This window comes from Phoenix dactylifera, chromosome 8 (genome assembly GCF_051530095.1).
Source record: "Phoenix dactylifera cultivar Ajwa chromosome 8, Ajwa_hap1_PhDact_Kaust_v1.1, whole genome shotgun sequence".
NCBI classification, from domain to species: Eukaryota; Viridiplantae; Streptophyta; class Magnoliopsida; order Arecales; family Arecaceae; genus Phoenix; species Phoenix dactylifera.
The window spans coordinates 22104407-22124994 of record NC_143197.1 but is presented as its reverse complement, the minus strand read 5'-3'; the positions used below and the strand labels follow the sequence as shown (position 1 = coordinate 22124994).

General features: G+C 40.8%; 2 protein-coding genes across 3 annotated transcripts; one reads left to right on the top strand and one right to left on the bottom strand.

Annotated features, from left to right (window-relative positions):
- Positions 1–4923: 4923 nt before the first annotated feature.
- Positions 4924–6632, top strand: LOC103698620 (F-box/kelch-repeat protein At1g16250-like). The gene has a single exon (XM_008780658.5). It carries the CDS (start codon positions 4932–4934, stop codon positions 6018–6020), a length of 1089 nt encoding a protein of 362 aa, XP_008778880.4. The 5' UTR covers positions 4924–4931; the 3' UTR covers positions 6021–6632.
- Positions 6633–8175: 1543 nt separating this feature from the next.
- RDR6 (RNA-dependent RNA polymerase 6) lies at positions 8176–19990 on the bottom strand. 2 transcript variants are annotated; one of them, XM_008780657.6, is made up of 3 exons: positions 19634–19990; positions 16756–19531; positions 8176–9290 (listed from the first exon to the last, which is right to left on the bottom strand). In XM_008780657.6, the coding sequence occupies exons 2-3, from the start codon at positions 19480–19482 to the stop codon at positions 8421–8423; spliced, it is 3597 nt and encodes a 1198-aa protein (XP_008778879.2). In that variant the 5' UTR covers positions 19483–19531; positions 19634–19990; the 3' UTR covers positions 8176–8420. The 2 variants fall into 2 exon arrangements, with proteins under 2 accessions (XP_008778879.2, XP_038979632.1); XM_039123704.3 differs by having other exon boundaries at positions 16756–19482; positions 19634–19951.
- Positions 19991–20588: the final 598 nt, after the last annotated feature.

Sequence of the window (20588 nt, the reverse complement as noted above, 5' to 3'; positions counted from 1 at the left end):
GCATTGCACACTGATTCCATGGCTCATTAAAGTTGATAAAATGTGCAGAAATTAGAATGAAAAAAAATGTAGCATATGTGAGAACTGGCTTTGATGGGCCATACTAGGCTAAAGTTGGTAGGCCCAACCGACTTCAGCTCATGGCCAAGAAAGAACCAGAACAGAAGATCGCGATCGTGATATTCTGCTCCTTCTTCGAGAAGATAAGGCCGTAGAGTCGTGGCCGACTTCGCGGGCAAATGAACCCTGACTCAGGGGAAGTTTGAACGGCTGGTGGTCATTCGGTCGAGCCCATCCGCCGCGAGAATCACGACGAAGCAACGACCCCCGACTTTATCCCTTCGAAAGCTCTCCTATAAATGTCCCATCCCTCTACAATTGATCCACCACCGAGCCCTCTCCTCCCTATTTCTTCTCCTTCTCCAATGGTCGGTGTGCCACCCCGGCCGAGCACCATCGCCCGAAGCACTCTTCTCTCCCTCGATTTTCTCCGTATACTTTGTTCCAAGGCTCCTTCTCCCTATTTCGAGGGCCGCCGCCGCTAGCAAGCCGGACCAAACTTCTCAGCTGAGATCTTCCATCTCCGCCACCAGTCGGTAAGCCTCCTTCCCCTGTTCCTCTGGTCGAAGCTAACAGAGATGTTTTCCTTCTCCTATTTTGGGCCAAATTGAGAATGATCTCGGTTTCTCTTTCTCACTAGCCACCGCAGCTGCCGCTGGCCGCCACCTGTTGTCGACGGCTGGCCATCGACCATCCAGGCCCGCCCGCCGCCAGACCTTCTTCCCCGGCCTCTTCTTTCTCCTCTTCCCTCTCTTCCTCCTCTTAGTTCTTCTTCTTCTTATTTCCTCTATTTTTCTTCCCATTTTTTTCTCTATTTGTAATTAATTAAAATAAGGGGAAAACCCTTCTCTCTACTTGACTTGTGGACCAGATATATTGATGATCCTGGATGGCCCGTGCCATCGACAGACCAAACCTAGACCCCTGACTGAACCCGAGCTAAGATTCTCTCTCCTCTCCCTCTTTCTCTCTCTAGACAGGTTTAAGGATCCTAGTGTAATCTTTGCTTTTCTTGTTGCTCGGATCTAAGTTGACCTAGTTTGGAGACTTTGAACCACCCCAGTACATGAGTGGTGGACCGGCCTATTATTATAGTCCCTACGAGATCTTTTAAAATTTGGCTACTTCTGTTCTTCACCTGACCGACCTGATTTGGGGGCATGAGGCCATTCTTCAGTAGTGTTTAATTTTGCTTTGCTTGACTTCTGGAATGATGATGAAATTTATGATGTTTTAATTATATTAAAATAGGTGCTAAAGTCAGATTTTTGAAGCGAGAAGAGTTAAGTAACTAATGCTTTAAAGTATGTTTTCTGGAATCTTGGTAAAATAATAATTAGTTAATTAAATTTAATTATGATATCTATTTTATACTTAGCTAAACGGGTTAAGCATGTTATGTTATGATAGTAGTTATTTTAAAATATGTTATGTGTTATGTTATGAAATCTGAAAAATTTAACTAGGCAAATTATGAAAAAATAGTTTTATATGTATGCGTTCTCAATATGGATATGATCTGATTTGGCCCCACCAATGGAGATTATTTGTTGGCCTTGTTGACTTATAATCTGTGAGAAACTAGTTTCGACACAGCACCACATGTTACTAAAATAGTGGTATTTGGATACTATACTATCGATGGTTAATAATAGTGGTATTTGGCACTTTGAGCATCTAACCCATGCCACTGGGTTATATGGCCATAGCCTGATATCTTGTTTCTGACATTTGTTTATGAAAACAATAGCACACTTCAAAAAGAAATATGCATTATTTGAGAAATAATTTATTTTTCAATCAATATTTTGTGCTTTTGATTAATTATTTGGCATGCTTTGATCCCACTTTAGAGTCTTATGTTGCTTACTGGGCTAGTGTAGCTCATTATTATATTTTTTTAATTTTTTAGATCCGAATGCATAATTGCTCGGGATTTGGGGAGTGCGCTAATTTTTTGAAGATACTTTCAGTTATTGGAGTTTTAGACAGACTAATTAGAATACTTTATTTGATTTATGTTAACAGTTGGCAAATATTGACTTGTGTCACTTTGAAACTATTGTAAGAACAATTTGGATAAGTTCTTGATTAAATAAATTTTTAGAAATTATTATTGGTTTGATATATTTTGTACCCTTGCATTATGGTTTGCCATACAAATATGCGGCATTTGTTATGCTCTAGATTTGAGGCATGAGAGCATATACATTTAAAATAGTGTTTTTTTTTCGCATATAACTTGCATATAAGAACTCTTATTTGCATGATTGTAAAGATGAACCTGACAACATCAAGAAACAAAAGTTAGCTTGCTAGTTAGAAGCTTCAAAGAGCTAAATGAAGTGAGGCTTGAGAATAAGTGAAGGAAGGGCTATGATTGTAGCCGGTGAGACCATCTTTTATAACAGATAAGATGAGGAAAATTGGTCAATAATTTTAAAAGGTTAGCTCAAACGAAAATATTCGATAACATTCCATTATTGGTGTTGAAATGTTGATGGATCTCTAGCGGAAAATTTCTAGAAGAAAGGTATTAATTTGCAAATGTGGGGTTTATCTGCAAATAATCTATAAAAAGAAGATATTTTAGACAAAAAATTTATTTGATGCACAGTGAAAAAATCATATCATGGCCAGTACATATCTAATGGTAAAAGACTCCTTCCCTTTTCCTTGGATATCAGGGAGGTAAAAGCCATCCCTGACCTCTTACTTGAAGGCCAGAGGTTGTATCACTGAGTTAATTTTCTGGTGTATGGGTAAAATCATCCTTACCATAAGGATCTAAAAAGTGAACCAACGTCCCTTCTTAATTAGAATAATGTTGGGTCACCATTAATCATTTCTTAAAAAATGATTTGAGAATTACCTAGGTCAAATAATCAGATAAACTCCTGCTTGAAAACAGAATCTCATCTTTCCAATGGATGAGCTATAGCCCACTTCGCCAAATAGCAGCTGCTATAAGCTTGTTGCTGCTGTTATTTTGAACCCTGGTGATCATCTTAATTGCAGTTTCCAGACTTGATAACCTTGCTGTTTGCCCTATTTTGATGGGGCTGTTCCACTTAACATATCCTTGTATGACATCCCAGATGGCACTGGATGCATGCTGCAGGAAATCCTCGGAGATATTACGTTGAAATAGTGCTGTCTATTTGCAGAAGGGCGAAGCTTTAGACAGGCTGAGTGAAACAATTAGCAGTGCAAGTTGATGCTGTACGTGTTAGCAGATTGTGGCTTGAGAGAGCATGAACTCGAACCATCCATAATCTAATCCTCCACCTTTCCTCTCAAAAACGGATTCTCGATCTCTATTTTATAGTGGAACTGACAAGAAATATATCTTACAAGTGATTACATTAGTTGATACAAATTGTGGAAGGAGCCCAAGATTGAGGTGTCTTAAAATATGTCTAAGAGTTTCACTTGGGAACCAACTTAATTACGTGCCTTAAGGTGTTGTAAGACGATAGGTTGTGAACTAGCTGTTGAGAAGAATATTTTTAAAGATATTTACTGGGAAGAAGACTAGATTAATGGCACGATAAAAATAATTGCAAGAGTAGCACAGCTGTGAAGGAGAAGAGTGATTACACTACCTGTAGTTCTGCCGAACTGTTGAAAGATCAACCACTACTAATTAAACTAGTAGAATTGCCTTCCATTGTCAAGTCATTCCATTGGAAGACTTGATCCAGAAGTTAATAACATCCATATGAGGCTTGTGATCGTGATCGAGAAAAAAAAAATATTGTAGAAATTCTAAAGTTTGCGGACCCTGACAAGGATAGGACTTGTACAAAAAACATTAGTGTGGCGTTGTACTGCTCATTGACAGATATGCAATGAGTTTCATGGCATTAAGAACTCCCTTAACGAGATTAAGGGTAAATTCAATTTATTTTTAGTGGGCAGTCATAGGGGGCTCCCTTCAAGATATTCCTTTGATATTGAAAGCTTGGCCATGAAAACCAACATTTACCAATTAGAAATAACTGAGAGGATAGAGATATACACATGTTCAATGGATTTTGAAATACTGGAATCTTTTCAAGATATTTAGAGAAAGGAAGTCAACCTAATGGAACATAATTACTAGATGCGAAAAAGAATATAGAGAGACTTTTTTTTTTTACCCGGTGAATCAGAAAATTAAACCATTAAACATTCGAGAATAAATATATATATGGGAATCAGAAAATAATATATTCAAAAATTGAGCACGAAAATCTGAAGTAGGATTTTACAGTATAGTTTTAGTATGGTTGGCTACACAAGCCACCATCCAATGAGCTGTATTATTTGTTTTTAATAAAAGAAATATATAGTGATTGATATAAAAGGGCTTAAGAAATCCCGCATTGACAGCTGTAGGCCCTATGATGCTCGCATGGTTGTAGCTGTGGTTAGAAGTAGCTTGAGTTGTAACTTGGGTTCAGAGTTCAGAGAAACGTACGGAATCTCGGCATGGGTTGGGCGTGCGTGTGTTCGTTCGCGCGTGTGTGTGTGAGAGAGAGAGCAGCTTTTGGACCATGACCAAGATATTTTCCCCCGGTGCCACGTTGCACTCTAGGCTCCGAGGATGGTCCAAGTGATAAATTCCAAAGACACCATCCATCTCCTTACAACAAAGTACAGAATTCCATTTCACCAAAGCTGGACAAAATTTCCCACATCTCAAGCCTTGTGTTCTCCTCCAAAAGCACATGCTCTTTCCATCCAACTGTTGTTTGCTATGTCCCTTGGTCGATGCTCTCAAACTAACACACACCCCTCCTCCTTGGGTATCTCCGCCACCCCCCACTATATCTTCCCACTCTCTCCTACTTTGAACACTCCCTTAGCCAACCCCCACCCTCTCCCCAATGGGCTCCTTGCCTTCCCGTCCTCCACCACCACTCTCGCCGGGAAACCGGGCCGTCTCCAGGATCTACGTCCCCTTGTGCCCCCGAGACCCCGCCGCCGGCCTGTCCAACTGGCTCGACTTCTACGACCTGTCCGACGACACATGGCGACGCGCCGGGCCAATTCCCGGCATCCCGGAGAACCACGTTCTCAAAGGCTTCGTCATGGTCTCCCTCGGCAGTTCTCTTTACATCATCGGCGGCCGGCTTTGCCGCAAAGAACCCGATACCTCCGGCATCAGTGATTCCGTCGAGGTGGACGTCGCCGTCCGGCCGGACGTCCTCCGCCACGACGCCGTCACAGGGGAGTGGTCCGCATGCGCGCCGCTCGTCGTCCCACGTTTCGACTTCGCGTGCATGGCTTGCGACGGGAAAATCTACGTCGCCGGGGGGCAGTGCATGCTGTCGAGCGCCCGTGGGACGTCGGCGGCCGAGGTTTTCGACCCCACGCTTGACAGGTGGGACCCGCTCCCCCCCATGAGCACGCTGCGGCACAAATGCGTCGGAGTCACGTGGCAGGGGAGGTTCTACGTCGTCGGCGGGTTCACCGACGGGAGGGTGCCGTCGCCGGTGGCCCGGAGCTCGGCGGAGGTGTTCGATGCCCAGCGGGGGGAGTGGGAACTCGTGCCAGGGATGTGGCAGCTAGACGTACCGCCCAACCAGATCGTGGAGGTGGAGGGGCAGCTGTTCAGCTCCGGCGACTGCCTCAACACGTGGAAGGGACACATCGAGGCCTACGACGGGAAGCTCAACATCTGGAATATCGTCGAGCGGTCGCACCTCCACGACCCATCGTCGCTTGTCGTCGGAGTCGACCTGGGTGGTGGGCCGGCGGTGCGGATGCTGTACCTCACGATGGCTTCAATTGGGACGCAGCTATACTTCCTCGCCGGGTACCGGATGCCGGGGGACGAGGTCAGGTCGGTGTCGGTGGTGCACACGTTCGACACGGTGTCGGGGACCGGGGAGGCGTGGCGGAGCTCTGAGCCGATGGAGGTTGATGAGGTGAAGGAGCTGTGCAGTCACTGCTGTGTGCTGCAGCTCTCTTGAGCGCTTGGTTCTCTCTCTCCAGTGAGTCTAGCAGCAGTTTGCTCTGTTCTAGTTGAAGTTATGAGCACAAACTCCTACATATATATACATATATATAGATACATAAAGCTCATACCTCTGTGCTGAAATTGTCGATGCAGCGTTGTACTCAGTGTCTCATGAATATATACGTTATGTATTTGTGTACTACTAGGAAAGTGATTGTCCTACCCGGCTTTTATAAGTTGGAGTTGATGCATCTGCAAATATATGGACATCATTTGCCCCAATAGATTTTATTTTGCTTTCTCTGAAACTGATGAAAAAAAAATAGGGAAAAGAATCAATTGAATCCAATTAACCTTGAAGGGCTATCCAAATTCAGCATGAGTTGCCGTAATCCAGCTTAAAATCTGCCTTGGATCATTTTGAGGCCTAAAATAAGCCATTTTAATAAATAAATGATTCCTCATTTGCCTGCCTAGACACACTAGTATGTGTGAATCTTGAGAGCATTTTGTTAGATCTAGATCATTTAAGGTTGATCGTTATTTCCATTTGATATACTTCTGCTAATTGTTTCCTTTAAAACTAAAAGAGGGTGTGTTTGTTATGAGATGACGAAAAATAAGTGGGTCATGTAGAAGGAAGGAGCATGGCAGCATATTTCTCAAGCCAGAAGGTTTTCACTGGTGAGAAATCTTGAAGTGCCCAAGCTACAGGCTTACAAGCTCAAGTTTGTAACCAGGCACAAAAATGTGGATTAAGTTGCACCAAGAACTGCATTTCTTCGAGGATTTATCTTCCACTCCCTCCCAAGCTATATGCCAACAATTCCACTTTATCGCCACTTAAGATCTATTTGGATATTCTTGACGTCTCTTAGCCCACCCAACCCGCATCTTCTAAGAGCCTGCTAAAGTTCCAGCCTAATCCCTAGAAAGAAGAAATATTCATAAAAGTATTTTCTTTTTTTTCAAGCTGGGAGGTGGGGGTGTTTGGGTTGATATGAGCCATGCTCAAATGGACTTCTCCGGTTCCGATCCACGAATCCAACAAAAAATTCAGCCCAAATCCTGCTATATACATTACTCTTACAAGCCCTTATTAGTACGACGTCAATTGAATTGGATTAAGAATTCCTGCTTTTTCTTGAGGGCATGCATTTATCTTCCAGTCCAGCTCAATTCAGGCTTCTTGCAGTCTCAAGCTTTGTTGAGCTCATGTGGAGCTAGCTTGACTCGTTTACACCACTAAATTTCCATGGCAATGGACATTCATTTGGTGGTGTGGCAGCGAAGCAGTCAGCAATTAAATTTCTGAGCAAGGCTTGTGAATCTCTATCCTTCATCTTGCTGGACGTGCTTGGCTGTTTCACAAGCTTTGGTTCAATTTGTGGACTTAAGTTTCACTTAAAAATGGCAAGTATGCCTGGTCAAAGCATGGCTATTAGAAGAAATATAACAACTAGCTTTCACTCGAATTAATGGAGTTAAAAATAAGTTGCAGCTAAGAGTATTGCAATCCAAATGGCAGAGTCCTGTTTTCTCCTCTCCAGTTCTTGGCTTCACCTTATTCAAGAGCAGCTCATCCAAGGCAGAGGCTTTGGACTCCAGAGTTTGATGGCTTCGTCTGCCATGTTGATGTGGGGGTAGGAGATCCATCCACTGCCCAGTAATGACGGCAATATCTTCATAAAAGATATTTATCAGTGACAAGAATAAAATGTCAGAGAAACAATCTTTCAAATATTGAAAAACAAATCCAACAGTTGCAGTAATCGGTCAGAACCCTGATCTAAAATTTTATGCTAACTAGTGAAAGCCCCGAATAATGTGGCAAGATGTTAGATCTAAGATCATGAAACATTATAAGCGCTGCACTTCATGCATGTTTGCACACTAAGGGAATGGGTTTTACTTTAGCATGCACCTGATGGCGGCATGATGTACAATCCTTGCCCTGTAGGATGATTTAACAACTCTGGATCCAATTCTCTTTTCTTGCTTCAATCTAACATAAGAGTGATATAATTCTGTAGTATAATTAAGTTTGTCCTTACTGAAGCAAAGTTTGACCAAACAAGCTCAAAATTATTAATGATCCAGGTCCGTGACTAAGAAGAGAGCAAGTTGGCAACTCAGCGATCGCAATTCCAAAGAAGAATCGATGCACATGCCACAACAAAATAAAGTGAATTGAATCTCTAAAGTGATAGCAAAAAGCTTTCAGTAATTGGAAATAATCAACATGTAAACATCTCTGAAACATGACACAACAATAGCAAAATTATATAAGACGGTAATGCCATTACCATCGGGAGTTAACTGCATTCATAACCTACTAGAAGAATGGCAGATTGGCAGAGTGGCCTTGCTGTACTGATTTCAGAATGAAAATGATAAGCAGAGAGGTCGTTCATCATATCCTTTCCGAGAGATAGCATGCAAGTGTATCAATTGGCCTTTTATTGTCGAACCTTCCCCTATCTCCAGACCTTATCTTGATTCGAACCAGGTAATCAGCCGCTATCCATGCAAAGCTAAGCCGCGCAGGCACTGCATCCCCATCTGCCTCCTCGATTTCACTTAACTTCTTAATCCAGCGGGGTTGATAAGTCACTTGGTACCATGCTGAAGCCTTTTGTTCATATGATAAGCACTTCTCATCATCTGTGAGTTGTTGAAAATCAGGCCCCATATTCTCGAATATGCGTCTGAATTCCTTGTGGAGAGCAGAGTACGCATTCCTTAGCCGCTCCTTCAGCTCCCCTTGCTTCCTGCTATTGTATTTTGGCAGGGACCAAATATGCCCGGTTACAACCTCCCCTTCTGATCTAACTCTGTACTGCGCCAACAACGCATTTAGCTGCCCATCATATGAGCATTTGTTTTGCCAAGCATCAGCAAGGTAATCAGAGGCCCCAGGTATATCAAGATCTGCATCATATGGTAATTCCTCAGCAGTACAGAGCAGTTCAGATGACACATCATTGTCGGTGGCATCTTTAATGTTCCGATAAAGAATTCCCAAGACCTTCTGTGACTGGTAGGACATATGGTCATCCTTGCCCATGAAGTCAGGATAAACTTTGGGTTTTAGGGCTGGTGGCATCATTACAAGCTTCCCTGTTTTGGGGAAGTCTACAGCAGTAGCTGCCAGCTCAGCCAGTTGGAGGCACTTTTCATCCAATGCTCCATATTCACTGCAGTCTGCATGAACAACGTGAGCATTGCAAATGACACCAAGATTTTCATTGACCATGTTCTTCAAGAAGAAGTCAATAATGTCCTGTCGCACAACAGAAACAAAAATTTGTAAGTTGGGGTATTTTGATAGTTTCAAAGCTTTTCATGCATTATAACTGAAATAATGGCGTGATGCAGAAATCCATATGTGATAAACCCCAGATCAAGTGGATTTGAATATTTCAACAATAGAATCTCAGTAATGTGGTGAAGACATCCATATAAGGCCCGAATGTCTAGCTATTCTGCACTGTGGAATTTATTAAACTATCAAAATGAATAGATATAAAACAACTCACATGTAAAAGAATTATAACCATAAGTAGGCTGTCAAATCAGCTTCAGGTACAGATATCATTTTCTTTTTTTCCTTGAGCACACAATTTGATCAATTTATCACCATCCATGTAGAGTCACACAAAGAAACTTGGAGCAACACAGTCAGCAACATAATTGCAAGCCTCCTTAATCCATTTTAATTTACAAATTTTGAGAAGTTGTTCACATTGAATATGATATACTAACACCACATGGAGCACTGAACTTGAGCTTAAAAGTTCCACAAGTTTAAATCAACATCTTTCGCAACAAATCTAGCACATTAGGCCTAATGTAGAATCTCTTCACCTTTGAGTTAGAATATTCGCTGTGGCTGCAAATAAGCCGAGCAAATCTGAGTTTTAGGCTGCTCGGGCTCAGCTTGACATACAACAGATGTTTTATGGTTCAGCTCAAGCTTGAGTTCAGGCTGCTTTCAACAGAAGCTGTTCAAGCTTAGCAGGATAAGCAATAAGCCATTCTAGGCAAGCTTCCCATTGTTTCTGCAAGTCCCCGGTGTGTTCCTAATTTCCTAACTTAGCTGAACTGAAATGAGCTCTTAAATAGCCAATCCTGAGCTGCTCAAGAGCAGCTCATTTGCAGCACTAATATTAGCAACCATGACCAAACCACCATCTGATTGTACTAGGAACTAATAAACACATCCAAAAAGGCCACAGGCACATGCAGTCCATTCCACCATAACATTGACTCCACTCTATGGAGTCGACAAAGGTGTAACTACAGGGAAGCAGATCTATCAAATACATGCACCCAAACACACAAACATATGTATATATGTACCTATGTCTATGTATATATTTATGTATGTATATATACATAGATACATGTACATATATACATAATGTATATATGTATGTATGCACCTATGTATTTATGTATATATGTGTATGTGTATGTATGTATGTACGTATATACATATGCTTATGTATTTATGTATTTATATGTATATAGATATGTATGTATATATATAGATATATGTATATGTGCATATATTTTATATAGGTATGCATGTATGTATTTACACATGTATATAGCAAGTGCTTAGGAAGCAGATGCAGGGGTAATTCTCCTAGTAGATTCTGAAACAAATGCCGTAGCATAGGCAGAAGTCTCCTGCTACTTGGTCTACATTTACTCTTTTAAACTTTCTTTCCTACCTTCTCACTGCTCAAAATCACATTAACTAAAAATCTCCCAATAAGTCAAATATATTTGCATCTCGATATAGGGCAGTCTCAAATTTGACTTCCACGTGGTGTTAAATTTTAGATTTCCTCTGGATTTACTCTCTCAAACAGAGAACAAAACTCATGTATTTTTAATATTAGCTATCGTGAAAACCAGTCAAGCCCCAAGTTTTTAAGTTGGGCTTTTGAATTTAGGTGAATAGCTCTAGCATCTGTACTTTTGAGCTAAAACTAGTTCTAAAGTTCAGATACAGTAATATAGTGAATAAAAAGAACAAACGATGGTTATTCAAGGGATTTACCTCAATTCACTCTGAAAATCAGCGACACTTGTTTTTATTAGTTATCTGCGGTGAACTCACTCCACCTGAGTTAATATTGTCCTCCCACCAGTAACATTCTTTAACCAAGAAGAACATGGCTCCAACTTTTATTGATGCTATGAAATACAAGCTCATTACAACAAAAAAGAGGGGTACTCTTTAACAGACCCAAAAACTATTTCTATATGCATCCTACCTTCAACTAATGGCAGTTTTAATATTCACTAAATACTAACTTAAATTTATAAAAATGGATTATTAAGACTACTATAAAATAGAATATTTGTGACCTAGCATTTATGATCCAGGATATACCTAGAGTATGACCACTAGACACAGATTGTCCTTGGAATAAGTCTTGAAAACCTTTCATGAAAAAGAATAAACATTTAATCCAAAAAATAATCAGAAAATATAAAATATCTAACCTATCCCTAGACACTAAATAGAGGGAGTTTCACTTAAATCTTGGCCTTCCATGGGTGCTTCACAATGGATAAACATTATTTCATAATTAAAAAATGCCAAATCGTGGTCCTAAATAAGGATTTCTCCAATTGTAGGTTCCAACAGTTGTCCCCTCTGATCAACAGATCCAAAAAATTAAGTTCTGATAGGTCGAGAATAACTAATTCATGATCCTTCTAATCATTGGATCTGTGGTCATGCAATCACCAATCGGAAACATTTCTTTATTTCCCAATCACAATCTTCATTGGGTAAAAACCTGCAATCTTTATCGCCGTTAGATTTATTATCCCATATAATACAGAATGTTAAATCATTTAACTTGTGACTTCTCAATGCCATATCACTAAACAATTATTCTACAGAAGCAGTGCGTACATGATCACTTTTAGTGATATCAAACACAATACATGGCCAATAAAGTACAAATTGGTTTAATTCCTCAGAAACTAACAGAGATGTATAAAATATCATACAAAAGGATCATATAAAACACGTTCATTATACCTAACACAAATCCTCCTCAAAACAAAGCAAGCTTGATGACACAACTTACATAGGAATAACTTCAGGTGAGAAAATTAGATATCATTTTCTTTTCTTAGAGCAATTTCTCTCTACCTACTAAAGCGAACCCTTAGGAGGAAAGAAAAAGCATGAGAGGTGAAAGAAAATCTTCCACTAAAACGACAAGTACAACTATAACACTGCAATTTTATTTGAATTGATAAACAAATGCATTAGTTACCATGCCTGCAAACTTAATCATAATCATTAAATTAATGAAGCTAGGATATTTGTCTTATCAAAATCTGCAGAATGCTCATACTTTCACTCCATAAACTGAGCTCAAACTACTTCTACAAGGGCTCAACCACCATTTTGCTTCAACCTTTGCACCAGACCAGTCCAACCATCTTCCTTGAAGAGTTTTAGCCTGAATCTTCACATCCTAAGCCCTCCCGCTCTAGAATTTGCTTCAAATAAGCCCTCACTATGAGGGAACCATATTTAACTTATAAAATGACTACCATCTCTAATACCAATTTTAGAGACATCCATTGCTAATACCAATTTTAGAGATTCTACCACCATAGTTTATGTGTAAAGAAATCACATGTTCAAAAATAAGAATTTAGAAGTAGGTATTGTTCTTCCTATATTTGACATCAACCTTAATGGAACTGATCTAATCAGGGAGAAGGAAGGACTTCCTTCAACCCACTTAGCTCGAACTTTTAGAATAGAATAAAAGAAAATAAGGTAAATGGTGAAAGTAAGGTTTAGATATCCTTTACTTTCATTGTTTATTCATGATCCACAAATTGTGTAGTCGAAACTAGAGTTTATTCTCATTTCTTTCAATCCCTTTGTTGGGGTTCTAGTGAGTGGGAAGTAGAGTCTATGCTCTTTGCTTTCACTCCCTCTATTTCTATTCTCCAAAATCATAATATATTCCCTCTATTCATACTAGCAAGGTCCTCCTTATTTGAGTCGGATTCTTCTAGCTAAAAAAGGAGAAGTTGCAAATTCTCTATTATTATATAGAGGTCCAAGCTCTTTATTTCAGTCGGATTCCTCTTTTACCTACAAGAAGATAGAACTTCCCACACGTTATACTAGCAGAGTCCAATCCAAATTGGATTAGATCCAAATTACAAAAATAACAAAAACATTTAAAAATTTCAATTTGAGCAGGAACTAGATCTTAACTCCTATATCATTTTTGTCTTCAATCGCATTGCCAAATTCCTCCCAGATTAGAAGTTATGGTTTCTCAATGTTTTGTGACTCCATTAACTCCTAGATGTGATGGATCTTGCTCTTGGAGCTTGTCAAATTAGTCCATGACAGGTTAGATGATCCTCCTGAATCAAAGCACCCAATATTTAAGGAATTTAGCTTATGCTAGATTAAAAATGGAGTTGGAGAAATTCCTGCTTCCTCATCTTATGGCTGAGCCTCTTATCTTTTTGGCTTGAATTTGTCCTTTGCTATATAGTATCCACCTTTTTCAGCATTAGCAGCATAAACTTCTCGACATACCTCCATGTTACAGATAAATTTTTGCCAAGAATTGCAAGTATTAAAGCTGAAGGCATCAATCGAGTCACAAGCTCTATATCGTATGATTTTTCTCCTCCAATTAACTGAGACATGATTTCACATCATCATTCGCCAAGGTAGGGATCCTAGGCTCTAATACCAACTTTGATTCGATCTGGGAGAAGGAAGAATTTCCTTTGACCCGCTCAACTTGAACCTTTAGAATAGAATAAAAGAAAATGACTTAAATGATGAAAGTAGGATCTAGATCTCCTTTGCTTTTATTGGTTTTTTTCATGATCCACAAATTATGGTCATATCGGATGTGGAAGTAGAGTCTATTCTCTTTACTGTCACTCTCTCTATTGGGGTTCTAGTGGGTGAAAAGTAGAGTCCATGCTCTTTACTTTCACTCCCTCTATTCTAATTCTTTAAAGCCATAGCAAGTGATGTCATCCTTATCTGAGTCGGATTCTTCTTCTAGATATAAAAAAAAAATTGCAAATTCTCTACTACTCTACAAAGGTTCGCTCTGATTCCTCTTCTTGAATACATTCCTATTTTTATACTAGTGAAGTCCAGTCCAAATCAAATGGGATTCCTCCTATGCAAAAACAATAAAAAAATTTAAAAAATTCAAATTTTGTAGAAGCTAGATCTTGACTCCTATATAAACTTTATCTTCAATTGCATCATCAAATTCTTACAGGATTGGAAGTTATGGATCCCCGAAGTTTTGGTACTCAACTAAGTCCTAGATGTGGTGGATATTACTCCTAGAGCTTGTCCAAACTTTACTTGAGTGGCCAGAGTGGGCCACGATGATCAGATGATCCTCCTAGATCAGAGCTTCTCCTATTTGAAAAATTTAGCTCCTGGTAGATTAAAACTAGAGGTGGAGAAACTCCTGCCTCCCAATCTAGCGACTAAGCTTCTTAGATTTTTAGTTTAAATTCATCTTCTGTTGTGACGTATCCACCTCTTTCAACATTAGTAGCATAAACTTCTCATAATACCTAGATGTTAGAGAGAATTTTGTGACAAGAGCTGCAAGTATTGAAGCTGAAGGAATCCATCGAGTCACAAACTCTGTGAATTGTATGATTTTCTCCTACAATTGAGACATGACTTCACATCATCATCCATCAAGGTAGAAGCTATCCACATCTTTGTCTTTAGATGTACTTCAAGCATCAAAAGCTTTTCTTCAATTTGCTTGCACTGCTCTTATGTCTAGACCATATACTAAGACTTCATAGAATAGCGATCCTAGACTCTAATACCAACTTGATCCGACATGGGAGAAGGAAGAATTTCCTTCAACTTGCTCACTTAAATATTTAGAATAGAACAAAAAATTTAATTGGTGAAAGTGAGGTCATGACCTCCTTTACTTTCATTAATTTTTCACCATATACAAATCGCGGTACATATTATGGTGGAAAGTAGAATCTATCCTATTTGCTTTCACTCCTACTGAGGTTCTAGTAAATCAAAAGTAGAGTTTATGCTCTTTGCTTTCATCCCTTTATTCTTGTTCTGCAAAACCATAGCGTATACCCTTTATTTATAGTGTTTGAGGTCCTCCTTATTTGAGTCAGATTCTTCTTTTACTTAGAAGAGGAGGAAAACTTATCCCTTTTTATACTAGTGAGGCCCAATCCAAATCAATTTGGATTCCTCTCCTAATTTAAAAAAAAAAAAATTAGAACACTAAAAAAATTAAAATTTTAAAGTTGGGCAAAAGCTAGGTCTTAACTTGTATATCAACTTCATCTTCAATTGCATCACCAAATTCTTTTCAGATTAGAAGTTATGGCTTTCCGAAGTTTAGGTACTCAATTGAGTATTGGTTAATGGCGAATCATTCTCCCAGAGCTTGTCCAGACCTACCGAAGTGGCCACATTGGTCCACGACAAGTCAGATGATCTTCTTAGATCAGGAACCCAAAATCTTCAACCATTAGGGTATACTTTAACCATCCATCACTTATTCTCCTTAGGAAAACTTTCTTTTTAGTTCATTTAATTCAAACCTCAGCTCCAGTCTTAATTTCCAGCAAACCATAAATTTGCTTAGGCCTTCCTCAATCCATCATCCCCTTCTAACCCTCAAACACATATAGACTACATATATGTGTTTCTATGTACACGTGTCTGATTCTGTGCATGCAACTATATATAGTTTATATGTATAAGAGCATATATTTATCATTATGAGTCGCATACATTTCTGGATTTGTCACCACAAGCATGACTAACAATTGCAAGCACATCTATATGAGTAGCTGTCTAGATCCAAGTATGGTCCGCTACGGTTTGGGAACATTTTAGGACCAGATCTCAACCTGATGTCAACACTCATGAATAGGTGAAGGCAACCTTGCATTAGAGAGAGACCTGCATAAACCTAAAAGGCCGTTTATAAGTAACAAGACTTGCCTAATTGATGCTGTACTCTACGCTCATGCAACTAGAACGTGCATCATACACACTATTCCACCTCTCTATTCTGATAAGTAGAACTAGTAACATGTTTCCAACTACGTAATTTTCAAGGGAAGAAAACACACAACAACATTTGACCTTTCAACACATTTATGACTCATAATCATTGACTACAAAATGATAGGTCCAAACCAATTACCAATTTGTGGACTGGCCAAAAGCACCATTGGAATCTTCTCCGCAGTTGAAGTCTATGATCCATGATCCATCATGAACCCATAATGTAGGGAATTGTAAAAGACGCTGGTAGTATAAAGTTGAGTAATGCAATGGAAGTTATGGTAATGATGTGATTAAATGCTTCTAATGGTAAAATTTCCAGTTCAACTAAGAAGTAAGAGGTTACGGCTTGATGTGATTAAATGCTTCTAATGGTATGCTTCTGAAAGTTTGCTGAGAAACCAAGAATAACAGAATTACACATTGCAAGAAAACAATGGCCACGAGAGGCTCCACTGGTTAAAAGGAAAAGAAAATTGCCTGCATCTTAAGTACCAGTTGAAAAGTATCTTAACATGTTTTAACTGTAGCGTTAAGTTATGGAATGTGCACCATGCTAATCCACCTATGGCTAGAGAAGACTAATCTAGAAAGGAGACTAGTAGAAAGGTTTCATTTAGATCAAGTCACTTACTCGAGGAGTCACCCCGCGTGGCTCAAGTTTGGGCTTAGCAGGGGTGTAGTCCATTGGGATCCAACTCTTCTTGCCTGGAGGTATAAGATTTTCATCCCATGTAACAAAATAAAGATCACCATCAAGGTCACTTCCTGATGCCTCATTTGCATGAGGCCTATCTCCTTTCTGTGGGAATACCAAGCAATCAACAAGATGGTGCAAGCTAGGCACATCAACTGCTTCCAAAATCCGAATATCTCCTGGATGAAGACAGGGGTTCTTGGCTATGGCCACAGTACCCACAATTACTTGTCTATTTTTCTTTATTCCAGAAAATCTTGAGCCATGCTTCATGAAACAATTTTCTAATGAAGGAATTGAGGACTGAATGAAGCATTGTCCATGCTCGAGTACCCCAAGTTCATCAAGACAACCCATCAACCACCTTCCCTTTGGAACAAAAATTCTTGCTTTTGCCAAAAGATCTCCTAACTGCGCAGACCTTATGCATGAAAGCATTGCTTTCAAATGAGGCTCCGTTTGAGGTTTAAAGCCAGCACTCAGCATTATTGCTGCTGTATTCCCTTGCTCAGCACACGAACTGGTAAGGACATCGAATGCAACATCAGTGTCTACAAGCATCTGGTTCAGCTTATAGATCATTGAATCTTGCATGCTTGCAAATACACTGTCAGGAACATTCAAGGATGAAAGCAATGTCACGATTTGTCGGTTTAAGAAGCCTGGCTGGAACCTCGTCCATGATACAACCTCCAACATCGTGTGGCTGGACTCAAACTTATTCATGCTTGGCCTTAGTGATAGCCGGATCCCATCATCATCTCCTGGCCAAACAGCTACAACCCCCTTGGTGCCAGCATATCTGATTTGATAGGCAGAAGGGGGATTCTCAGTTAATTGCAATTTTTCAGCAACTTCCATTGCCAGCTCCGGTGTGATCTTTCCAATGCCATCTGAAAAGATGTACCCCTTTCTTTCAATATCTGGAAGTAATGGATTAACCTGGTCCGGTGGCACATCCACTGTGGCATATGTAGATGAAAAACATTGTCCCATTCTAGCTGCACATTTTGCCACATTTTTATTAGCAAACTTCCCCATCCAATCCCTGATGTCCTCCACAGATGTGTTGCTATCCTCTGCAAAAAACCATGCAGATCGGTCCCTAAGCTGATTAGATGAAAATGCTAGAAAGGAATACCTTCTACCACAGAGGTGGAATCCATCTATTAAAATACTCCTCACCCTCCTGAACACTGTCGTCTTCTGTGGGAATGAGTTTGATGTCAGTTCCTTGACGATTGGAGCAACATAATAATTTAGAACATTGTTATTCAGCTTCTGCATGCCTTCATCCATGAAAGTCACCCTCAAAAACCTATCAGCAACCTCTTTATAATTCCTAAGAACCCTGTTAGAAAGTTCTACCCCTGGGGGGAGACAATATGCCTTTGTCGGTGTTATAACCAGCCTCCTCACTTCACTGCTATCATCAGAAAGCTTGGAGCTCTTGAGAAACTTGGGGTTCTTTAGCAGCCAGTCCTGGACGAGCTTCAACCTTCTGCAAGCATCAAAAATAGGGGTTTTGTAAGCCCATATATGCCTCAGTGCTGTTTCATTCATCGAATCACTCTGGCTCCTCAGCAAGGCAAAGAACTCTTCGGATAGCTGGTGCTGATTGACAATTCCTTTGTGCACCAATGCATCTACCAAGAACATTATCGAGAAACTGATGCCTTCCTTATGCTGAACAGAGAAAAAAGGGTCAGGCATGAGTGTACCGAAGTCAGGCTCCTCTAGGACTACAAGTGGCCGTTTAGGCCGGTGCTCAGCTATCCTACGCTCCTTTAGATAGGCGAGGGATTCCTTCAATATACGCCCATAGCGAGGAGAGAATGAAATGCGATATGAACAACACCTACTAATGGCACCACCAGGAGTGAAGTCCGTCGTTCTGATCCATGGATCTTCATCATCCAACAGACTAAACGGGGCAGTCACAAGTATGTCATCATCAGCAGTTCTGTAATACACCCACGGGGTAGACGCGAGCTGAAAAAGCATCGCAGGGGGGTACTGGTCTGTAAACAGCTTAACCTCATTGATGTCCCTTGCCAAGAATTCCACCTTGAAATCACATTTTAACACTGCCATCTCTTTTATATCCTTGAAGGCGAATGCAGTCTCTTTAGAGAAAAGAATCCTGCAGCGCCCATCAAAGGGATCAATTAGGAAATCAACCCCCGACTTCGGTCCCTTCCATGCAACCAAGAATTCATCCCTGCTAGCCAGTGTTCCAATCTCGACACCAACATCGGTGAACCGAAAGGGATCCATCGTCCGCCGCCGGCTAATGCGGAACGAGCTGTCGGTCCCGGAATTTGCCCTCAGAGGGCAGCCTTGCAAGACAAGCTCGCACTTGCCAGCAGCATTGATCGCCCTCTTGGCGGCATCGAGAGTGGCAAAGTGAACAAAAGCGTGAGGAACCACCTTCGGATAGTCATCCTTCCTCCGGACGTCGGACACGTCGAGGACGTCATAGTCGGGGTAGGATTCAGGCGGCGTCCAGGAATTCTTCACTCTACACCGCCATATCAAGCCAGCTTCGTGCTCCAAGAAATCCGTGAGGTCCTTCGCGGAGACCCTCTCATCGAAGCCGCCGAAGCTGACCTGGCTGACGACCAACTCCTTCTGGTCCCTCTCATCTGCCCCTAGCGAACCCATCTGCCCTCACCTCGTGATCAAGCACTCCACAGTGAGGGATTTTCTCTCACTTCATCCAAATTTCAAATCGTAGCTATTTTCAGAATTAACTTTCGAAATAGATAATCATCCCCCCAAAAAAAATCGAAATTAGGGTTTAGGGGTCACCGACCTGGGTGTTTTTCCGGCGATCCGCCGGAAGATGGGGATGTCCGACGTGAGGACGCCGCCGCAGTTATTGCATCGGGTAACGGGCGGTAGGATGGCGGCGAGCGGAGCCTGTCCTCTTTCCTCTCTTCTTTTTCCGATGACTTCTTCGAATGTGGCTTCGAAGGAAGCTGATTTCAGTAATTCTTTTACTGGTAGTCTGTTGCCGGAGCGGCGATCAGCGGCCGAGGTCGTGGCCGGTCGCTGCGGTGGAGTCGGGGAAGTAGGGAAAGGAGTGGGAAAGGGAGCGAAAGGAGTGACCGAGTGAGGATTCGTGGGTTTGGTCTGGGTTTCATATCTGAATTCTTTTCCCAAAATGACCTCGCTTCCGGCTCTCGAACGATGCCGAATTCAGTAGTACTCAGGATGTTTTCGTCTTTTGAAGTCGGCAGATTAGCAAAGTCGGCATACGGTCTAGAGGGCATTCATGCAGTCCGCTGGGGCTGACAACTCTACATGCTATAAGTGCTACCACAAAAAAAAAAAAGAAAATTCCCGAAATGGCCCTCGCCCCGGTAGATACCGGAACTGGGCGATCCCCGCCATTGATTTGATGCAAAGAATCCAAAACCTTTTTTTTTTTCCGAAAAAACTCTCATATGGTAAGTATGAGATTATAATTGTTTCTCTTGACTTCATACCGAGAATGCCCCGTTGTTTTGATAAACATGAGAGGGAGAAAAGGATTAAAAAAAATTAAAATCTTGGCCAATCCCAGCCGCCACTATTAGGTCCAGTCCTCTTAATCCGGGACTTGGCTGTACGGGTCCAATATCGAAATCACAATTATTCGCATATTATACGGTCCAGATTTTCTTGGACCAATACAATGCATGAGATAGTACGTTTCCTGCACCGCATGCACAATATATGAATGACAGTGATTGTAAGCCAAGATCTCTTTGATCCAAACTTTGGAT

Bases quoted from the DNA above. Each gene is read 5' to 3' on its own strand.
- RDR6 (XM_008780657.6), bottom strand. From the start codon at position 19,482: ATGGGTTCGCTAGGGGCAGATGAGAGGGACCAGAAGGAGTTGGTCGTC. The intron at 9,291-16,755 runs GTAAGTGACTTG...GTTGTGCGACAG, and splicing joins CACGCGGGGTGACTCCTCGA to GACATTATTGACTTCTTCTT.
- LOC103698620 (XM_008780658.5), top strand. From the start codon at position 4,932: ATGGGCTCCTTGCCTTCCCGTCCTCCACCACCACTCTCGCCGGGAAAC.